Raw genomic sequence first — 20,907 nt, forward strand, 5'->3', positions numbered from 1 at the left:
AATTTCCTCGATAACTCAATAAGTGATAATTCCTCATTGGGTCCAAGACCTGCGATGTAATCTAAGACCAAGTGAGGGTCCCAGGTGGTACAGTATCAGGGAAAAGATGTTTTTTCTTGGAAGACTGCCTTAGTAAATCTGACAACCAAGGGATGCTGTCCCACAGGCTGATGATTGATCCTTGCTACTGCTGAAATAGCTTACCGTATTATATTCACTGAGCTGTAGGTTTGGCCTGTTTCCTTCTTAAAATCAGATAAGAGGTAATCTAAGAGGACATTTAAAGGTGGCTGAAATGGATTAATTTCTCTGCCGAGGCAAAAAGACAGCCAGATTTTTATGTGAGGCCCATATTGAATCCTCGTGCTTGCCCTCCAGGAACTAAGCAAAAAATGGGCAACGTCTGACGATAGGCCTTGACTAGTGAAGGATTCCCTGATAATAGCATTGCTGTTAAGACCAACCCTTGGGCCCCAGGATGTGCGAGGGTTGGATTTTGCAGAAACATTAGAGGATGTTGAGGGAGGAGAACAGGACCTGCTGCTAAGAGGTGGAGGGCTGTTGGAAATCAGACTTGTGTTGGCCACAAAGGTAGGATCAACATGACTGTCACCTTGTCTTCCTGAATTTTCTGCAGAACTTGGGAGATTATACTGAAAGGGAAAAAATGTACAATTTCTTATTGGAACAGGTCAATGTGATAGCATTAGTATGTATAGCACATGGGTCTGGCTTCTACGAAACATAATCAGATAACTGAGTGTTAATTCGGGTGGCAAAGAGATCAACCTCAGACATGGGATAAAGCTGACATAAGCTATGGAAAATATGGGGCTGCAACATCCACTCAGGATCTAAGTTTTTCACACGAGCTTCCTTGTCTGCCTCTGAATTACGTAATCCCTGTATACAGTAAGCCCCCGCACTTAGCGAATTAATTAGTCTGGCGAAAGTACCGCCAAATGTGAATTTCGCCAAGCACAAGTTCTTTATACCATATAAATTGCCTAAAAAATGCCTCAATCAGTCTTTGGTCATTGCCAAAGTCTCTCTTTTGACCCCTAAAATACCATCTTTCGAGCTCAAATAAAATTGTTTGCCTTCGCATATTGGAACATATGTACAAACCAGACCAATAAACAACAAATAAAGCTAATATGACATAATATAAAGGCTGTAATTCCCGTTTTTCCACCCATTTCCCTCGCCCACTTTCGTCCTTGCTGCCACCACCATTGCGCTGGTAGAGGCCATGTTGGCCTCTACCAGAAATAGTGTATCATCTTGAAAAGATAATACACTATTTCTGTAAGTGATAAATGAGTGGAATGCATTGCCTTAGTATGCAATTGATTCTTAAACAATAGTAAAATTTAAAAGTAATTTTTGACAAAGCATAGGGAAGCCAAGAGTTAAAGCTTAATTACAAAGCAGAAATTAAAAATATGTATCAAAATGATCAAGTTCACCACCACCACCACCACAGAGAATGTATACAGCAGTGCAAATACTAGAATGGATCCTCAGGCATATTTTTGCTTTTTTTTTCTAGGTTATCTGTAAGAATCTGTAAGATTTAATAATGCATCCAAGATACTGTACTATATAATTATTGAATAAAGAATATCTATAAGCAACCAATCTCAAACATACTTCTGAACTTTTCCTTTTTTCTGGATAAATGAATTCCTCCTCCAGCATCCGATTTCCTTTCCTCAGATGGATGCCCAAGATCCTGCAAAGCAAAAGTTTTGTTTTTACTTCAGATATTTAAGACTTCTGTCTGATGCAATGTTTTGTGACATTTTCTATGAATTAAAAAAAATACATTAAACTCAACCACATGAAAATGAGATGCTTCAAGGAACAGTGATGCAAGTGCTACCTTAGATATATTTTAGTTAATGTCATGTGATTTTTTTTTTTTTTGCCTTTTTCCTATTTGCTAGCAGTTGAATGCCTCAAATCTGATCTGGCAGTAAAACTATAAAAAAAGAAAAAAAAAAAAAATCTGATCTGAATATGGCTCTCAAAAATGAAAAAAAAAAAAAAAAAAATTTTATGTTATGGGCTGTAGCCATAACATAGCCATAACATGTGAAAAGCGTTGTTCAGCTTCTGCCCAATATTAGCACAGGCAATTTTATTTATAGTGGTACCCATATTAGGGCCCATAACACCATCCAAAGTGCATCTTTGGTGTAATCACTTAGAACTTGGGTATCATGGTGACATATAGGTAACTTTAAACCATTCTACAAATGGCATAGCTTCAAATACAAAAAAATCTGCCAATGTGACCTTATGCTGCTTGCAGTATTTGTACTTCACACATTGTAGAGGAGTGATTAATGTGCTATAATCTGAATAAAAAAACTCAGCTACCGTAGAATCTTGAATCTTGATTATAATTGTGACCAAAAACACTGATCGAGATTTGAAACACTGAGATGTGAATTTAACTTCTTATGGGTAAAAATGCAATTGGGACCAAAGCCTTGCTAACTAACCTTTATCAACTATGTTAACTTTCTGGCTTACACCTGAAGTATCACACAATGAATATTACAATTTATATAGTAAACTCCAGAACTTACAAAACTTTATCTTAGTTCTCTGTTGTGCATTTGTTCAATCTTTTGCCTGTATGATAATCTCGTTTCTCATTTCAAAGTTTTTCACAACACCTTGTGGTCCTCAACTTCCATTCTTGCTCTTACCCCCCCCCCCCCTGCAGGTTTTTCCATTGGCCATGGGAAACATGGTGAATGGTATCCAGGTAAACGATCTTGACCACATGCTGGGTTAGAACAGCTGACAGGTGGCTAGTGCATGGCTGCATTCCATGGGATGTTAACCCCCGCATCCACCATCCACCCCCACCCCTTCCTTTGCTTGGGACAGTCAATCAGAGACACTGTAGATATTATTCAGAAAAGAAATTAAGTTTTAAGTACCCAAGAAAAGGAGCAAGGCCACAGAGCCCTGTGAGAGGTTTGTCCTCCCTGTAGGAAGTACAAATATAACATGTGAGCTTCCTTAGGTCTAGAGTGAAATCATAACCCTGATATAGTGCACTGTAGAATCCTCCATAACCTTCCTGAAGCTTACAGAGCACAATTTTAGAATGCAAGCTTCTGTTAGGTGGGACACCAATAGAAAAAATAGCATCACCATGTTCCATGTTTGTTACAATGTAAGCAGATGAAAACGACAGCAATTGAGATTTGTGTATGTAATTTGATTGATATATGTATGAATCATGAGTTCTTTTTGGTGTAATTGAGATGCAAAAAAAAAACTGAGATGAGATTGATCAAGATTTGTGACTTTTACTGTACATGACAACAAGGAGTAGTGCTGCCAAGGTTTTCTGCTATGCCTTAGAAGCTACATGTTTGGTTCCACAAATCTGATAACCAATAATTAACAAGACAAATTTTTCTTCAGTTAATTAGCATTTTTGGTGACTTTCGAAGCCATTAGTGAAATTCATAGCTTCTGAAAAATACATTTCTGTTTCTACTAATTTCTAGTCAGCTAAATATTTCCATCACATGGCATTTCTTAGCAATAAACTCTAATTTCCACTTTGGCTCCACTTCCACAAATTGTCACTATCTCTTTGTAATTTCACACAGCTCTCATTGCTCTTTACTACTTTCACAAATATTGCCTCATCTGCAAACAAATATATGTAGCTACTCATGCCCTCATGTATATCATTAACATATACATATTTGGAACACTTATTAGTGGCATCACTGATCCCTGTGGTATCCCACTAGTTACGGTGAAATTGGTGAAATGTCTCTTACCACAGTCCTCATTTTTCTCTCTCTATTAAGTAGTCCTTCATCCAGTTTAAGTAAGATATTCCTCTTGTGTGTTCTATCTTCCATAAGTCTTTTATGTGGTACTCTGTCAAGTGCCTTTTTGATATCTAAATAAACTGTGTTGACCCTTTCACCTGTTTCTTATTCCTCATCTATTACTCTTGTATAGAAACTTAGTAAATTTGTTATCCCATCATCTTCCTTTTTTCTAAAACCAAATTAAGAGTTGTTTGTAATTTCATTTTCCTCCAGATATTCCACCCACTTTAAATTGATCACAATTTTGTAGACAGTTTCCCACAACATTGGTCAGTGACACTGGTCTACAAATTTTGTGGCTTGTATTTTTCCTTTTTTGCATATAGGCATTATAAAGGTATTTATCGATTTATGTGAGGGATATGTTCCTGAAGAGATCACATAATGTAAAAATTGCTTATATATATATATATATATATATATATATATATATATATATATATATATATATATATATATATATATATAAAGGCTAACTCGGTACTGAGGCGATCGCCAGACAACGAGAAACAGGGAGAGGAGGGCGGGTTGTCTGCTCAACAGAACAGCCCGAGGGGCCCGCGCTGGGGTGGCCATAGGCTACGCATATAATATAATTAAATAAACGGAAAATAATGCGGTGCCCCTCACACGCCCTCCCTTAAAAGAAAAAATTTTGGAAACAAAACATTTACAAAATTTTTTAAAAGGCATGGAACTGATTAAAGGGAATGGCCCTGGGACAGACAATCGGCCACAACGTTGTCTGCTCCTCTTATATGTCTTACTATGACATTGTACTCCTGGGCTCACTCGGTATGGGGGCCATTTGACAGGCTTTTCGTCCCCAACATAAATATCGTGTTCTATCAACTGTGTCCTGCCCGGGACACTGCTAAACACAGAGGAGTACTTCCTCAGCCGCCGAAGCAACTCATCTTGCTGATCCCCTAAATGTTCAACCTTCTCTTTCAAGAGATGGAGGCTATTCCGTTCCCACTGCCCTGTAGGAACAACAGGTTCAGGCCCAATAACTTCTGGAGCCTCTCCCTCCCGGCAGAAAAATAAAACTGAAGATGCCTCTTGCACGGCAGAACTAAAAGAGCCCTTCTGGCTAGTAGAACGAAAATAGGGCTTCAGCATGTTAACGTGACACAGCTGAGCCCTCTTGCGCCGGTCAGGAGTGACCACCAGGTAGTCGAGGTCACCTACCTTCTTCTCTATAACATAGGGGCCACTATAGCGGGCAGCAAGCGGCTGGCCCTGAAGTGGTAACAGCACGAGCACTTCATCTCCAGGGGCAAAACTCCGATACTCGGCCCTTCGGTCATAATACCCCTTCATACTCTGCTGGGCCTTACACAGGTGGGCCTGCGCCACCTCTAATGCCTTGGCTAATCTCTCGACTGCTCATGAGGCTCTTAAGCAGTGAGACAGGGCGCTCAGGCGACGGCTGACACCAAGCCTCCCGAACAACGTCGAGCGGTCCACTCGGTGTCCAAACACTAGCTGATTGGGTGAGAAACCCAAGGACTCAGTGGGCGCTTCTCTCACCGCAAATAAGACAAAGGGACACCCTCGTCCCAATCCTTATCTCTCTCCATGCAGAAACTCTTGAGCATGGTCTTGAGAGTTTGATGATGTCTCTCCAGGGCTCCCTGAGACTGCGGATGATAAGCACTGGACACAATATGCTTGATCCCCCACGCAGTCATCGTATCCTTAAACAACTTTGAAGTAAAGTTGGTCCCCTGATCGGACTGCAGCTCTGCTGGCAATCCAAAGTGTGTAAAGAAGGTTAACAAAGCCTTCAGCACCACCTTAGAGTGAGTGCTTCTCAGGGAATTGCTTCAGGGTACCGCGTGGTAACATCCATTATGGTCAACAAATACTTGTGACCAGCCCTGGTAGTAGGCAGAGGACCTACTATATCAATCAAAACCCTCGTGAAGGGAGGATCAACAGCAGGGATGGGGTGGAGTGGCGCCACAGGGGGTGTCTGATTAGGCTTGCCCACCACTTGACAAGTGTGGCAGCACTTAAGAATCGTGGCTACTTCTCCAGACATGCTGGGCCACCAAAAATTGCGACGCAGGCGAGCGACGGTCTTTCGGATGCCCAGGTGTCCAGCCATGGGCCCCTCATGTGCCAACAGCACAAGTGCCTCACGCAGCTTATGCGGCACAACTACTTGCAGTAGTTCACCACCGTCACTCTCCTGCCATCTACGACACAACACCCCTTGATGCAAGACAAACTCCTCCCTGCCCTCCAACTCCTCACTTCCCTCACCCACTCGAGCAAAGAAGGAGGCCAACGCCGGGTCCTCCTGCTGCCTACGAATGAGCTCTGCAGGCTCTAGCTGGGTAAGAGAAAGGGGGACTATAGGGTCATGGGGTTGAGGCAACGCTGCAACCCTACGTCCCACACGGCATCGAGGACGGAGAGCTGGCCCAGGCTGCTCCGCTCCTGCCATGTGATCCGGTGAGTCCTCAGAAGGATCATCACCACCAGCCAGGCAGTCACCAGGCAAGGGAACAGCTCGCTCCCTGCCTCCACGATGCTCCACAGGGGAGAAACTTCCAACTCCCCGCAGAACTGGAAGTCTCCCACCCTGGGCGCCAACTTCCAACAAACTGCCTGACTTATCATGCTGGGGCCTGTGCTGAACATCAGAGCCCTCAGCCTCCACACCAGGAAGCAACTCAGCACGAGTGCTCCTCCGGAGTGCTCTGCAGAGTGAGGATAACCATCAAACAACTCAGCTACACCCAACACTCCGTCCTCACTCTCAGCAACAACTCCCAAAGCCGAGTCCGGTGCATTAACAAGTGACTCCACGCCGTCACCGTCAGCCTCTACACCAGAACTCAATGGTGAGCCCAACACTGGCTCCACCACATCAGCACTGCTACTCCCATCTGGAGTCAATCCCACCTGGCTGCTAGCAGCCTCCTGGGTAGTAACAGGCTCTCTCTCAGCCCGGCGGGCCTGAGAGCGGGTAACAACATTTACAGAGTCTTGCACCACTGGCCCAGACTCTTCAGCAACCTCATCCTCATCAGAGGTTGGGATCCATACACGACCACCAGCCAAATCATTCCCAAGCAGGAAGTCCACTCCTGCGACTGGCAGTTCGTCTGCCACTGCTACCTGAGCCGTAGCAGTGACAAGAGGACATGACAGCGTCACCTCAGCCGTCACGAACTCCTCCACAGTGTTAAGTCCACGACACAACACTGCCTTGCTAGATGTCACCTTCCTACCAGTGACATTTCGGCACACTGACTGCTGTGCTCCCGTATCACGCAGTACAGTGACGGGATACTTTGTGCCATCAATCTCGACAGTGCCTCCACACAGGAAAGGACGGCACCAGTCAAGCTCACTATCCTTAGGTGCAGGCGAGGCAACAGGGGAGGAACAGGTGGGCCAACCTGCTCTCCCTCCTCCAAACACAACTCAGGCACACGCCGTGCCTTCTCACTTCTAAAGCCTGAAGGAGCAGTCAACTCATCACCACGAACTTGTCAGGCCACACCAACAAGGCAACTGGTTTCTGCGAGGACTTGGGAGTTTCAGCTGTTACTAACTTTGGGCAATTGAACTTAAAATGCCCTTTTCCTCGGCAGTGATAGCACGTAGGCTGGTAATCATACTTGGGAGTTCTAGGGGCCGCCTTCCCCGCCGTCCCATCCTTCGCAGAAGAAGGAGGGGTGGGGGCCTGGGGCTTTCCCAAACCCATCTTACTGCCGAATCCAGTATATCGCCTAAAGTGGCCTGGAGAGCCCGAGGAAGAACTGCCACCTCCTGGGCCTCCCTTAGGACCACCTTCCTTACGACTCCAACTCCCAGGCTGCTGCACAGGACGGTGGGCCAACACATAATCATCAGCCCATGTAGCAGCCTCCTTCAAAGTCCTAAACCTCTTCTCCCTCAACAGAGGTACCAGCTCCTTATCAGCAATATCAATGAACTGCTCCATAACTACTAACTCCTTCAAAGCCTCGAGAGAGTCAACACCCTCGCTTGCAATCCACCTCTCAAACACTTGCTCCAGTGAACGAGCACACTCGAGGTAGGAGTCACTTGCTCGCTTCCTCTTTCCTCTGAATTGCAAGCGATAGGCTTCTGGTCGCAGCTCATATGCCCGCAAGATGTCAGCCTTAAACTCCTCATAATCATCCAGATCATCAGCTGACATTTTATCATAAACTTCAAGGCTTTTCCCTTGAGTTTATTCGCAACCAAGCCTACCCATCTCTCTCGAGACCAAGCAAACTCCTTGGCTTTCCTCTCGAAGCGAACAAACCATTCAGCCACTTTAGCCTCATCAAACTCAGGCACTAGCTGGAGACTTTGAACTAAAGTACGCTCTACACTCTGTTCTCCTCCTCCTACACTACCAACAACTCCAGGCGTACTTACAGCATGGCGAGTTCTCTCCAACTCTCTATCTTTATCTGCCCTTTCTTTCTCCATCTCCAATCTCATCATCTCCATCTCTCTAGCCTCCTTCTCTGCTGCTAGTCTCTGAATTTCTCGTCTTTCTTCCGCTTCTCTAGCTAGTCTGTTTGACTCTCGTCTCTCTACAGCAGCTAATCTCTTCAACTCTCGCCTCTCTTCTGCTTCTATCTCCATTTTCCTCATTTCCAGCTTCAATCGCAGTTCCTCCAGTCTGGCAGCTGACTGGACACTATCAGCAATACTGCTTGCTGGACTAGATCGTCGGGAGCCTTCCTGCTTCCGATACTTCTGCCAGGGCTAATATATCCCACATCACCTTCACTGGGACCGCCACGTCCGTTATCATGAGACATACGTGCGTCCTCACTGACCCCACGCGCGGCCAACGACTCATCATACCCACGTGGTGAGTCTCGCCGGCTCACACTCGCATCCTCACCCTCCACTGGTGAGGTGAAAAGGCCAGTAACTCTCTCCATGGTGCTCACAGGGACTCGTTCTCACAAACAATAAAATAATATAAGTAATAATACCCCACACAATACACTACACCACTATAAAAGCACTTGGTTTATCCTGGCGAGGTCGCCACTTTATGTTACGTACGCCACACGGCTGCGGTTAACTGCTACAGCTCACTAGAGTGTTATTCTGGCAAAATCGCCAACTTTGTTACGGTCAGTACAGTGGGGATTATAAAACACTCCACAGAGTCCCCACTACTATAACTCACAGCCGCCGTAACCCTCAGGTTCTTTCAAGGTCGCCAACAGTGTATAATTTCTCCCACTGTAAGGGAATCTCCTCAGCAACTCCTTCTCCTCCTGTACCCAACCAAGTAGAATTTATAAATGGTAGATGTTATGTGTAACAGGGCGAGGCCTTAATACCCCTAGAGAAACCGCCCACAAGGACAATTCCACCCACTTCTCTGAAGTATTAATGCCTCTCCACACGCCTTGTCCACAGACTGTGATAAATCACAGACTGGGACAACACGCGCAGTATATTACTATACTATCTACTACGACAAGTGCTTCCTAACACCTGTCAGACTGACATCCCTAGCCTACTACTACTACAATATATGATGTGTACAGCACATCCGGTGATGTACACACAAGCCCAGACACCACCTACGGGTGACAACAGCTATACACGGAGTCCAGATACTCGTCACAGACAAGTCTGACGGACGACAACTACGCACCACTGGCCGACATGAAGCCTCTCAGCATTCAATAGTGTGCGTGGCTACTACCACTACAATACAGTATACTACTGAAACTATACAAAGATGGTGGGGCACACAGCCGCCCACCAAACCCCACTGGTGACTACAGCCACCAACAAACAACAGGACGAGACAAACGCGTCTCTCCGCGTCGCCACACGAGTGGACGAACGCACAGAAATGCAGCCAAACCAACTACACTTCTCAGAACAACAAGCCCGTTGTTCTACAGCCACGGTCTACCCAGTAGCAAGCCAGCTACTCAAGGAGGGCACAACTCCCAGACCAATGACTACTGAGTACCTCTTAACACAGTCCAGCACACGTCTCTTCCTGTGCCCAGAGCGCACGTGTTACCTCCGCTGAAGACTGGCTGGTACTATAAACAGTATACTACTGATACTACACAACAGATGGTGGGGCACACAGCCGCCCACCAAACACACTGGTGACCACGGCCACCAACAACGACAAACAGGACGAGACAATAACGTGTCTCTCGTCGCCACACCACGAGTGGACGAACGCACAGGAAATGCAGCCAACCGCCACACTTTCTCAGAACAACAAGCCCGTTGTCCTACACAGCCACGGTCTACCCAGTAGCAAGCCAGCTACTCAAACAGGAGGGCACAACTCCCAGGCCGATGACTAGTGAGTACCTAGAGAAGCCCAGCCAACACGTAGCTCTACTGTGCCAGAACCACGAGCGTCCGTGTCCACCTCCGCTGAAGACTACCTTGGTACTGACTCCCGAGTCCCGCCAGTGCTGCCAGATCAAGTTGCCAAAAGTTCCCTGTTTTGCCTAAAATATTTCCCTATTTAGCGCAGCATTTCCTATCGTAATTTTTTATATATATACATACATATACACATTCGTGTATATATATATATATATATATATATATATATATATATATATATATATATATATATATATATATATATATATATATATATATATATATATATATATATATATATATATATATATATATATATATATATATATATATATATATATATATATATATATATATATATATATATATATATATATATATATATATATATATATATATATATATATATATATATATATATATATATATATATATATATATATATATGTATATATATATATATATATATATATATATATATATATATATATATATATATATATATATATATATATATATATATATATATATATATATATATATATATATATATATATATATATATATATATATATATATATATATATATATATATATATATATATATATATATATATATATATATATATATATATATATATATATATATATATATATATATATATATATATATATATATATATATATATATATATATATATATATATATATATATATATATATATATATATATATATATATATATATATATATATATATATATATATATATATATATATATATATATATATATATATATATATATATATATATATATATATATATATATATATATATATATATGTATATATGTATATATGTATATATATATATATATATATATATATATATATGTATATGTGTATATATGTATATGTGTATATATATGTATATATGTATATATGTATATATATATATATATATATATATATATATATATATATATATATATATATATATATATATATATATCTATCAAGCAGGGGCGAGGGAAGGAAGGAGGGACGATATACGGATCTCATACGTGTCATGACACTGTTTGGGTGAATACGGGTCTCTATCGGTCTCGTAGAATACAGGTTCAGCAAGCAAGGGCGAGGGAGGAAAGGAAGGGACGGTATACGGGTCTCGTACAAGTCATGACGCTGTTTGGGGATGAGGGAAGGTAGAGTGAACGGTAGAGGAAGGATATAGTGATCGAGAGAGACCTCAGAAGTGGATTGAAATTCAATTGAGAGGAAAGGAAACAATAAATCATTGATAAAAATTAATACAAATAATTATTGTACGGATGACGGGTGAAGAGGATGGGAGGAGGACAAGGGTGGGGACTGCGGATGAAGGGTGTGTGAGTCCGTTGGTCAAAATTTCCCTAGAATTTGGAACATTTTGAATTTTCTTCCCTGTTTCCCTGATGAGACCTAAATTTCCCTAAAACAGGGAAATCTCCCTGCATCTGGCAGCTCTGACTCCCGCTTGCAACGAGAAGCGAGAAGAGGGAGGTGGGTTGTCTGCTCAGCAAAACAGCCCGAGGGGCCCGCACTGGGTGGCCGCCATATAATAGGCACATAATGAAATAATAAATTAAAGGAGATTAAGACGGTGCCCCTCACAATATATATATATATATATATATATATATATATATATATATATATATATATATATATATATATATATATACGTTCCCCAAATTTCTGATGGGTTATTTCACCCTAAATTTAATATATTCCAGGTTCAGGGAACGACACAGAAAAGAAAGTATAACCACATGAAATGAAGCAAAGGCAACGGAAACTTATAATAATTTATTTAATCTAATCATAACTTACTATTTACAATTTACAAATAAAGAAGGACAAACAAAATATCACGCGAAACAAATTAAGCCTGGATAACACTCCCGCAACTCTCCGTAGCTCGTACCCACGTGGTCAGATATAATCAAACCACGTGCAAAAAAAAAAAAAACTGAGTAACAAAGGAACTTAAACCAACGCGACTCAAAACGAACTCGCAACAACATGGAAAAACATACGAATGGGAAAAAAATATGCGGACACACCAGAAATATAACCCTTGAAAACAATTACAAAATCAAGTACAAACACTGACAAAAACACACGTAAAAATCCAGTCAAACGAGTGAAAAGATTGCACAAAACACATAAAAACACCCATTACTAGCTATAAAACACAACACATACCTTTGTGGCTTCTAGCCCACAACTCACACACACCACGTGGTCTTCCATTGGCCCACGTGGCCTTTCCCAACTGGAGAGCAGGCCTCCTCCTGGTGACCCTGCCTGACCCCTGGCAAGCGAGCGAGAGAGCGAGGACTGCGAGGTTACAAAGTTACAAAGTTTATTTAGTAAAGGTGGATTACAAGGAAGAGGGTAGAGTGTACCTGTACTGTACACTGGAAGGAAAAGGAGGGGAATTACAGAAATACAGTAGGAGTAGAAAGTTGCCGGGCGGTCCGGCCTGCTGCTGTAAAGTAATGAGTGTCACAGGGCAGTATATGTTGGGTCAAGGGTGGAAACCGGAGTTCCCGGAGGAAAACCACCCATACTGCTGTGAGAAAGTGAAGGGCTTGGGAGGGTTACAAGGGTTACAATACACAAAATTGCAAATAAGTACAATATTACAAAAGTGCTTAATCTTATAGATACTGATAACATATAATCTATATACATAATGATGTAATGTGTCACAATCTGCACAGATAAACACATAACGTGTTTGGTGGTGTGTCACTGTTGTCTGAAAGTGTTTCTCTACACTAGTTCACTGTCACCTTGTAGGGGTCACTTGGTGAGTGTCTTCATTGTTGTGTCCAGCTGGTGATGTTTCCTGCAGCTAGGCTGCAGGAGGATGGTCGAAGTTGGTGGAGTAGTGGATGGTTCTAAGGGCCACCTTCTGTGACGTGGCTGCGCCACCATCCTGGCAAGGCCCCCCCATTTGTGCGTGCTTGAAGCTCAGCCCCACTGCCGGGAGTTTCGCCAGCTTCCCGGTGGTCCTGTATCCCTTGCTGGGACGTAGGCCAGCGTCCCAACAACTCAGGGCGTGAGGCTTGAGGGGGGACAGCACAGAAGGAATCGGCACTGGGATGCCGTCGGTGTCGTCCAGGGCGGCATCAGTCCTGGCAGTCCCGGAGTGCCATCAGTCCACTGGGTGCTGCATCGCCGCCGTCTGGCTTTGCGTCTCTGGAGTCTCTCGTAATGGAATAGCGGCCCTCTGTCCGTCAGCATCAGCGTTCCGCGGGTGGTATGGGGCAAGCATGCCAGTGATTGGTAGTGATCTGTGGGAGGGACAAGCAAGCAGTACTACATGGCTGAAGAATTGTAAGGGGGGAGTGCAAGGTATTAGTTGTCACATACTGGAGTGATGGGGGAGAGCAGAATGGAAAGAAGGTATTGTTTTTGAAATGGTAGTCTACATTCACCTGTATCTGGGTTCTGCGAGGTCACGGGCACACCTTGTTTTAAAGGCTTGCCAGCGCCTCGTCGGAAAACATATCGTCCCACAAATACATACTTAATGCTATAAATATAAATAATTTTGTCCTTTATACTCACTAACATCCTTACCTACAACACACAACATTCTAAAGAAACACACTCTTATTAACTAATAATGAATATAAAGGAATTTAAACTAATGTACAATATCGCATAATTACTAGTTGTCCACTCTCACCGTGGTCCAAGGAGAGCGGAGCTGGACAAAAGAATTAAAGGGGGTATCTTCCTAAAAAGTCACACCGTGACAAAATATATATATATATATATATATATATATATATATATATATATATATATATATATATATATATATATATAACATAACATAACATAACATAACATAAATAATAGGATAACAAAGGGCCACCAGGGCCCATCTAGGTTATTCTGTATCAGTCGCACAGCGACCTCGTCATCAGTACTTAAAGATACACTTACAAGTACACAATACATTATATACTAATTCTAAATATTTGGCCCATTAACAGGGCTAAGTCCTGCAGCGAAATCCTCTACAATCTGTGATCCCCATACATGGGGATCATGTCTTGTTTAACTATAGTAAATTTCTTATAAAAACTATCATGCAGCGCTATACATAATTATAAATCTAATAAATTTAAGTGCTTATCTAATATGTTTTTAAACATTGTCAAACTAGTGCTATTTACAACTCTCTCTGGCAATGCATTCCAGAAGTCTACCACCCTATGACCCTTGCTTTCTAATCTTCCTGCCATGATTTCTAGTCCTATTTCTCTCCTCTAAGGTAAAGAAAGATCTCACATCTATGTAGTTTGTATCTGAGAACATTTTAAATAACTCTATCATATCCCCTCTTATACATCTCCTCTCAAATGAAAACATGTTTAATTCCTTTAATCTATCTCTATACTCCAGAGCAGTGTCGGCACTTTCGTCACCCGCTAGTCGTAAAAAACCGTCTTGTTTAGTACACACAGATAAAGCTTACCGCTGATTCAGCTCGTTAGGCATTAGCATCCCATTGGTAGGTGGTAATGTACGTCATAGTTAGGAAGCTCCGTGATTGGATCGTTACTTTCGATCGACGTCATTACTGTGTTAATGACGTCGACTCTTTAGGGTGCAAGAGCACAAACTGTTCATTTAGCAGGTCAGATTTCCACTGGCTACCATTCCACTCAGACACACGAAAGAAACTTAAGCCATACAAGGGAGAAGCACTAACGGTGACATCGAGAAAGTGAGTGAAAGACAGAGTGACTGAGAGAGTGAGTTTACTGCGGTCGTGTGTCAAGATTGTTGCCCTTATAAGAAATATAGTTTGTTGATAAAAAGACAAAAAGGAAGACTCATCTTTATTCACCCAGAACCATACAATAAAGAAGTGAATAACTAATTCTTGCACGAAAGTTGCTGGGATCAACTGAGAAAAGAAAGATAAACTAATAACTCTGTTATGCACATATTACCCCAGTAACAACTAAATTAGTTTTACTTATACACACGTGGCGTCGTCTCACTGCTGAAATGGCTAGGTGATACCTAAACTCTAACAGTGTTTGCGTTGCAAGTGTTAAAATTAATATGTCTGTGGTTTACCACTAAATGTTGTACTCATCACTTCAGTTGGGTGAATTAACATGTTAATTAAATCACTGTCGGTCACTTGGAAAGACTTTTTTCTTCTTGAGGGATTTTATTGTTGGTCTGCGCCGAGCATGTCTGCGCCGATTATGTCTTCACCGAGAATCTACGACGGATAATTAGACAAAGGGGAACCATATAATTTTATTAGGTATCACCCTGTGTTTTTTAAGTCTCCTCCTTTGTGACAAGAGAAGTGATCTTTGGAGTAGTCTGGAGTAGCAGGCTTGGTGAGGCAAGGCGGGAGCGTTTGGGAAAAGAGTGTCCCCCTTGTCTCGTGGGTCAAAGGTCACCACGTCGCTGGTTGCTCCCCTCTCCGCCTCGTTCCGCTCTCCTGTTGGTGCCTCATATGATGGGCACTACCTTGTTAACGCGGAGTAATGTAATGTAATGTTCTACCGTATGATGTACTGCGACCGTGGGTATTACTCTGCCACCCCACGGGACGCCGCATTCAGTCGTTCCCAACGCAGGTTCGGGGACAGAATCACGCTCTGCCTGGGAATCCACTTGCCTTCTCTCTTTGACTGGTTATAGGTACTGTCCTGCACAGCCAGTCTAGTTCTACAGTCACACTCCAGTTGTGTAGACTAATTCTACATCATCACGCTTACTACAAGCTTCATCTAGCCGCTACCGACTACAAGTCTCGCTCTGGCTGCCGGCTACTTCTCAAGCCTCCACGGCTATTCGCTACCAAGTCTACCAAGCTTCAATACGCTTTGTATCTTACAATAAACACAGGGAAAGGCCCAGGTGTTTCTCTTCAACCACACCAGAACATATTGATGGTGCCAGCGGTACCAGGACAGGGTGCTAACACTTATATATATATATATATATATATATATATATATATATATATATATATATATATATATATATATATATTTTTTTTTTTTTTTTTTTCCGGTTTACGTCCGGTTCTCCTGTTACATTAAGATTAGGACGGTACCTCCTGACAGAGGAGTCAGGAGGACTTTGGTTTTAGCATTTGGGAACCGTTACCCGAGTGGATGCCCTTCATAACTTCGGACCGTGGCCAGGATTCGATTCCCTTGTGCTTGACAACCCTGGGGCCTACAAAGCGCGCGCGGTCCCACTCCAAAAAAAAAAAAAAAAACTTACATAAAAATCACAACACAGCCTATAGTCTGACCGGGCTTAATTTACGGCTGTGGTGGGGCGAGGGTAGCTCTACAGCACTGCCACGTTTCCAAAAAATGCGATGTGAAATGGAAGTTATTGGTGTACAAGGCATCGCAAATACCATCAATTCAGGTGTATAAAATTTCGACTTCTGTATATAGATGGCTGAATCAACAGTAACCATCATATGCATAAAAAAAAACTATATTGTACCATACAAACATGGCATACATATTCAACAGTGTTGCTGATATCAACTGTAGTAACTTATAATGGTACTTAGCGTATGTTTAGGGTGTGTAATAATATCAGCGTTACAGATATAAGATAATGAACATGGAAAAATGAAATAATCTATTATCCAAAGTAAAAAAAAAAAAAAAAATAGTAGAAGTCCTGTGAGTGGCGGCATTACTGATGAACCCAGCCTGGCCAGGCCGAATAGCCCATGGTACAATAACGAGACAAAAAGTTATTGCACCATGAAATAGCCTAACCTTTTAGTACGAGAAGTTGCTATAATTATAAGATAAAATGGTCACATTTACTGGCTTTTACAGTAATTTCAAGGGTGAGGCATAATCACATTCATAATTCATAAGCCAAGCTAATGTGTAGTTTCTATTTTTACAAAATAGTAGGTATATGTCAATACCTAAGTGAAAAAAAAAAAGCATTATTCACTTGCGAGCGGCAACTCTTCCACACCCAGCTGGTGGCCTTGACACATTGCTGGTGGCGACGTGACTGACCTCGTGCCACTCACTTATATATATATATATATATATATATATATATATATATATATATATATATATATATATATATATATATATATATGTGTGTGTGTGTGTGTGTGTGTGTGTGTACAATTATAAATGACTTACTAAAGAATCAAGGAGAGAGAGAGAGAGAGAGAGAGAGAGAGAGAGTAGCCCCCCACACACGAAGCGATTTTAGAAGCGCGACTTGAGAAGCGCGACTCCAAAGTCAATGCAAGTCTATTGGAGCCTTCAGACGTGGTCGCGACTCGCTGGGTTGGAAGCGCGACTCGAGATATCCCTTGGTGAAGCGCGATTACCGAGCGACTCGTGTTACATATGTTACTATGAAGCCCCACATACGAGGCGACAGCTTCCCGCGATTTCATCACTACTTGCATCTCATTGGCTGGACGGGGTGAGATTAGAGCCAATGAGCGATCAGAAAGAGTTTTCCTCCACGTGGAGTCAGAGCGCGGGGCAGCTGGGAGGGAGAGTGTGGGGTAACTGGTAATATCCGGCTTGGAGGAATGCATCACAACCACGCATAGCAAGATGAATGACCAGAGTCTTTGACCCTCACAGGACTTGGCGGCCTATCCTCTCCCTCTTCTCCTTGCCTTGGCAGCCTCTCTTCTCCCTCTTCCTCTTGCCTCAGCAATATTTCCTCCTCTCGTGCTACGAGGAGCTCTGCAGCGTCCAACAGAGGGTCTTCTGCGAGCTCTTGAGCGAGGAGGAGGAGAGCCAGCTTGGACGGCCATCTTGTCAACCATACCCATATGGCTATACGCGTTCCCTTGCGTTCCGTTGGGGGTTGCGGGCGGGGGGCAGCGTGCTAACCTCCAACGGAACGCAGCTGGGAGGGATCTGCTGACCGCTTTGATACCGAATTATTAATAGATGAAATAGAAATAGCTTCCCGCGTCATTGGTGGGTGTTATGGCCAATGAGAGGGCAGTCCACGTGGGTAGAGTAGCGGGGATTGGGGGTATGGCGGGGGAGGGAGGGTATGCTGTCGCTACACCAGTCGCTGTGTGTGTGGGGTCAACCCAGAATCGCGCTTCTCAAGTCGCGCTTCTAAAATCGCTTCGTGTGTGTGGGTGGGTGGGGGGGGTAATAACAGAACAACAGTAGTGAAAACGTGGCATCACTGTACAGAGACGCTCGCCCGATCCCCCCCACACGGCCGTAAATTAAGGCTGGCCAGACTATAGTCAATGTTGACTCGTGGCGTCACGGGCTGCAGTAACTCCCCTCACATAAGCATCCCACTTCACTCGTCTTTAGGCAAAAACAGCAAAAAAAGAAAACACTGTTATTGGAGATGTGTACCAAATGGTGACACAATCCCCTTCACCGTCTTAAAACAACGCCAAGGCAAGACACAAATGGTGACACAATCCCCTTCACCGTCTTAAAACAACGCCAAGGCAAGACAACACTGGTAATAGCTAGCGGCTAGCCTAACCATAAGCCCGCGCGCGCACACACATGGATCAGGCTCACAGACTGCGTAGCCATATCTGTTCAGCTAAAAGAAGAAACTGCACTCAATAAACAATATATATATATATATATATATATATATATATATATATATATATATATATATATATATATATATATATATATATATATATATATATATATATATATATATATATATATATATATATATATATATATATATATATATATATATATATATATATATATATATATATATATATATATATATATATGAAATATATTTTTTATAAAAATTTACGTTAAAACCTACGGACCGAGAGTACAACTGACCTGTTCAGCCGAAAGGAGAAACTATAGACTGGTCTGGGAAGCTTGTCTGGCTCTGTTTCTCACGCTCAAGCATTTCCAGTCGCCAGTATTTTGATTGCAATTACTAAATTACATAACTGGAAAGCACTTTCCTGTACAGTTAAGTTCTCCCTCTACTTCCGGAGTGAAAAATTCGTTAACAACTCTGATCATATAGCGAGTGAATTTAAGGCTTTTAATTCGTAAGGTGGCTACTCTCTCATTCTCTGAGACGCTGGCGCGTCTCAGTCTCAGAGAATGAGAGAATGCGTCGGGGACTGAGCGTTGCAGGACGCTCAGTCCCGACCTGAAAATCCCCGCCGCTCAGACCTAGAACCATTCATTCTCACCTATTCATTGTTGTGTATATACCCTGTTAGTGACGTGGACACCCTTAAGTGCAATGTACAGTGAGTGACAAGTGCTGTGCTCAGGTGGAGTGAGGTAGCTTCAAGTGGCTGCGTGAAGCACCTCTCTCTCTCTCTCTCTCTCTCTCTCTCTCTCTCTCTCTCTCTCTCTCTCTCTCTCTCTCTATACTTCGATGAATAAGTTAAGTGTATCTCAGTGCCTTTCCTATCCACTCAGTGTGCCGTGTTTTAGTCTGCCTGGTGAGTCTCCTATCTTCTGTGCATCAACCATGGCTCGCCTGGTAAGTGATGCGTGGTGTCTTTGGTGTCCTTTCTTTGTCAAAATTGATCTAAGTACTAGTACATATACAAAAGGCCGTATATAATAGTTTTAATAGAGTTGACCTTATATGTAATAGGAACAAAAGATGTAAAATTAAGTCCTAAGCCAGTAAAAGCTTTTTTTTTCTGTATACATCTGTGACTAGACCATAATTACTCTTTTTAATAACACACCTAAAAAAAGGTAAGCAATTGTTTTCTTCAAACTCTAGTGTAAAGCTAATATTCCTATGTTGTGAATTAAGAAACCGAGAGAATTTTTTCTTTGTGCGATTTATCTTTAAAAATACAAAAAGCAGTCATCTACATGCCTTCTATAAACAATAGATTTAAATTCTTTTGGGCAGTTTTATAGCCAGATGGTTTTATTAGCACACAGGAAGGAAGTATTAGTACCAAGGGGGGGACCCCATTGCCATGCCATCAACTTGTTGGTACAGCTTGTTATTAGAAATCAATACCTATTATTTTACACCTAAGTTCAATAATGATCTGAATTGTGAAACATTAAGATTATGAGGTAAGGAATCTTTGCACTTCTCCATGCAGATGTTAATGACCTCTGTTAAGGGTATATTAGTGAAAAGGGATTTGATGTCAAAACTGGCCATATATAAAAGACTGATGGTAATTTAAGTTTCATTAGCTCCTTAACAAAAGTGGCTGACTTCCTGATTGTATATTCATTAGTGATATAAATGTGACAATATTGGAACAAAGAATTTTGCCAAGTTATAGTTAAAGGTGTTAATAACAAAGGATTGGTCACATTGGATTGAGCCAGATGCAAAAACCCAATTTTAAGAATTTTCTGGTAATTTGTTTTTAATTTTTCTCAAAATTCTATGAAGTTCATCTTCCAGGGACAATATACTCGTATATTAGAGCCAATCACCATTAATTATTTTAAATTTAGTTTTGTCTTTTAAAATTTCATCAGTTTTACTAACATATTCAACTCTGTCTAAGAGGACTATCCATTTCCCTTGTCAGGTATAGTTATAATAATATTCCAATCGTTACTCTTTTAGGCAGCTAGTTTTGTTTGCTGGAGTTC

At 42.0% G+C, this 20,907-nt stretch overlaps 1 protein-coding gene across 1 annotated transcript in view; it reads right to left on the minus strand.

The window, feature by feature from the left end:
- The window catches only part of LOC123500438, a 76,673-nt gene extending 74,943 nt beyond the window's left edge, over positions 1-1,730 (minus strand). Inside the window, exon 1 of the mRNA XM_045249157.1 lies at positions 1,654-1,730. Within this exon, the coding sequence (XP_045105092.1) occupies positions 1,654-1,701 (48 nt within the window). The 5' untranslated portion in view covers positions 1,702-1,730. The remainder of the gene's footprint in view (positions 1-1,653) is intronic.
- Between the last annotated feature and the right edge of the window lie 19,177 nt (positions 1,731-20,907).

This window comes from Portunus trituberculatus, unplaced genomic scaffold (genome assembly GCF_017591435.1).
Source record: "Portunus trituberculatus isolate SZX2019 unplaced genomic scaffold, ASM1759143v1 PGA_scaffold_238__1_contigs__length_215716, whole genome shotgun sequence".
Classification (NCBI taxonomy): domain Eukaryota; kingdom Metazoa; phylum Arthropoda; class Malacostraca; order Decapoda; family Portunidae; genus Portunus; species Portunus trituberculatus.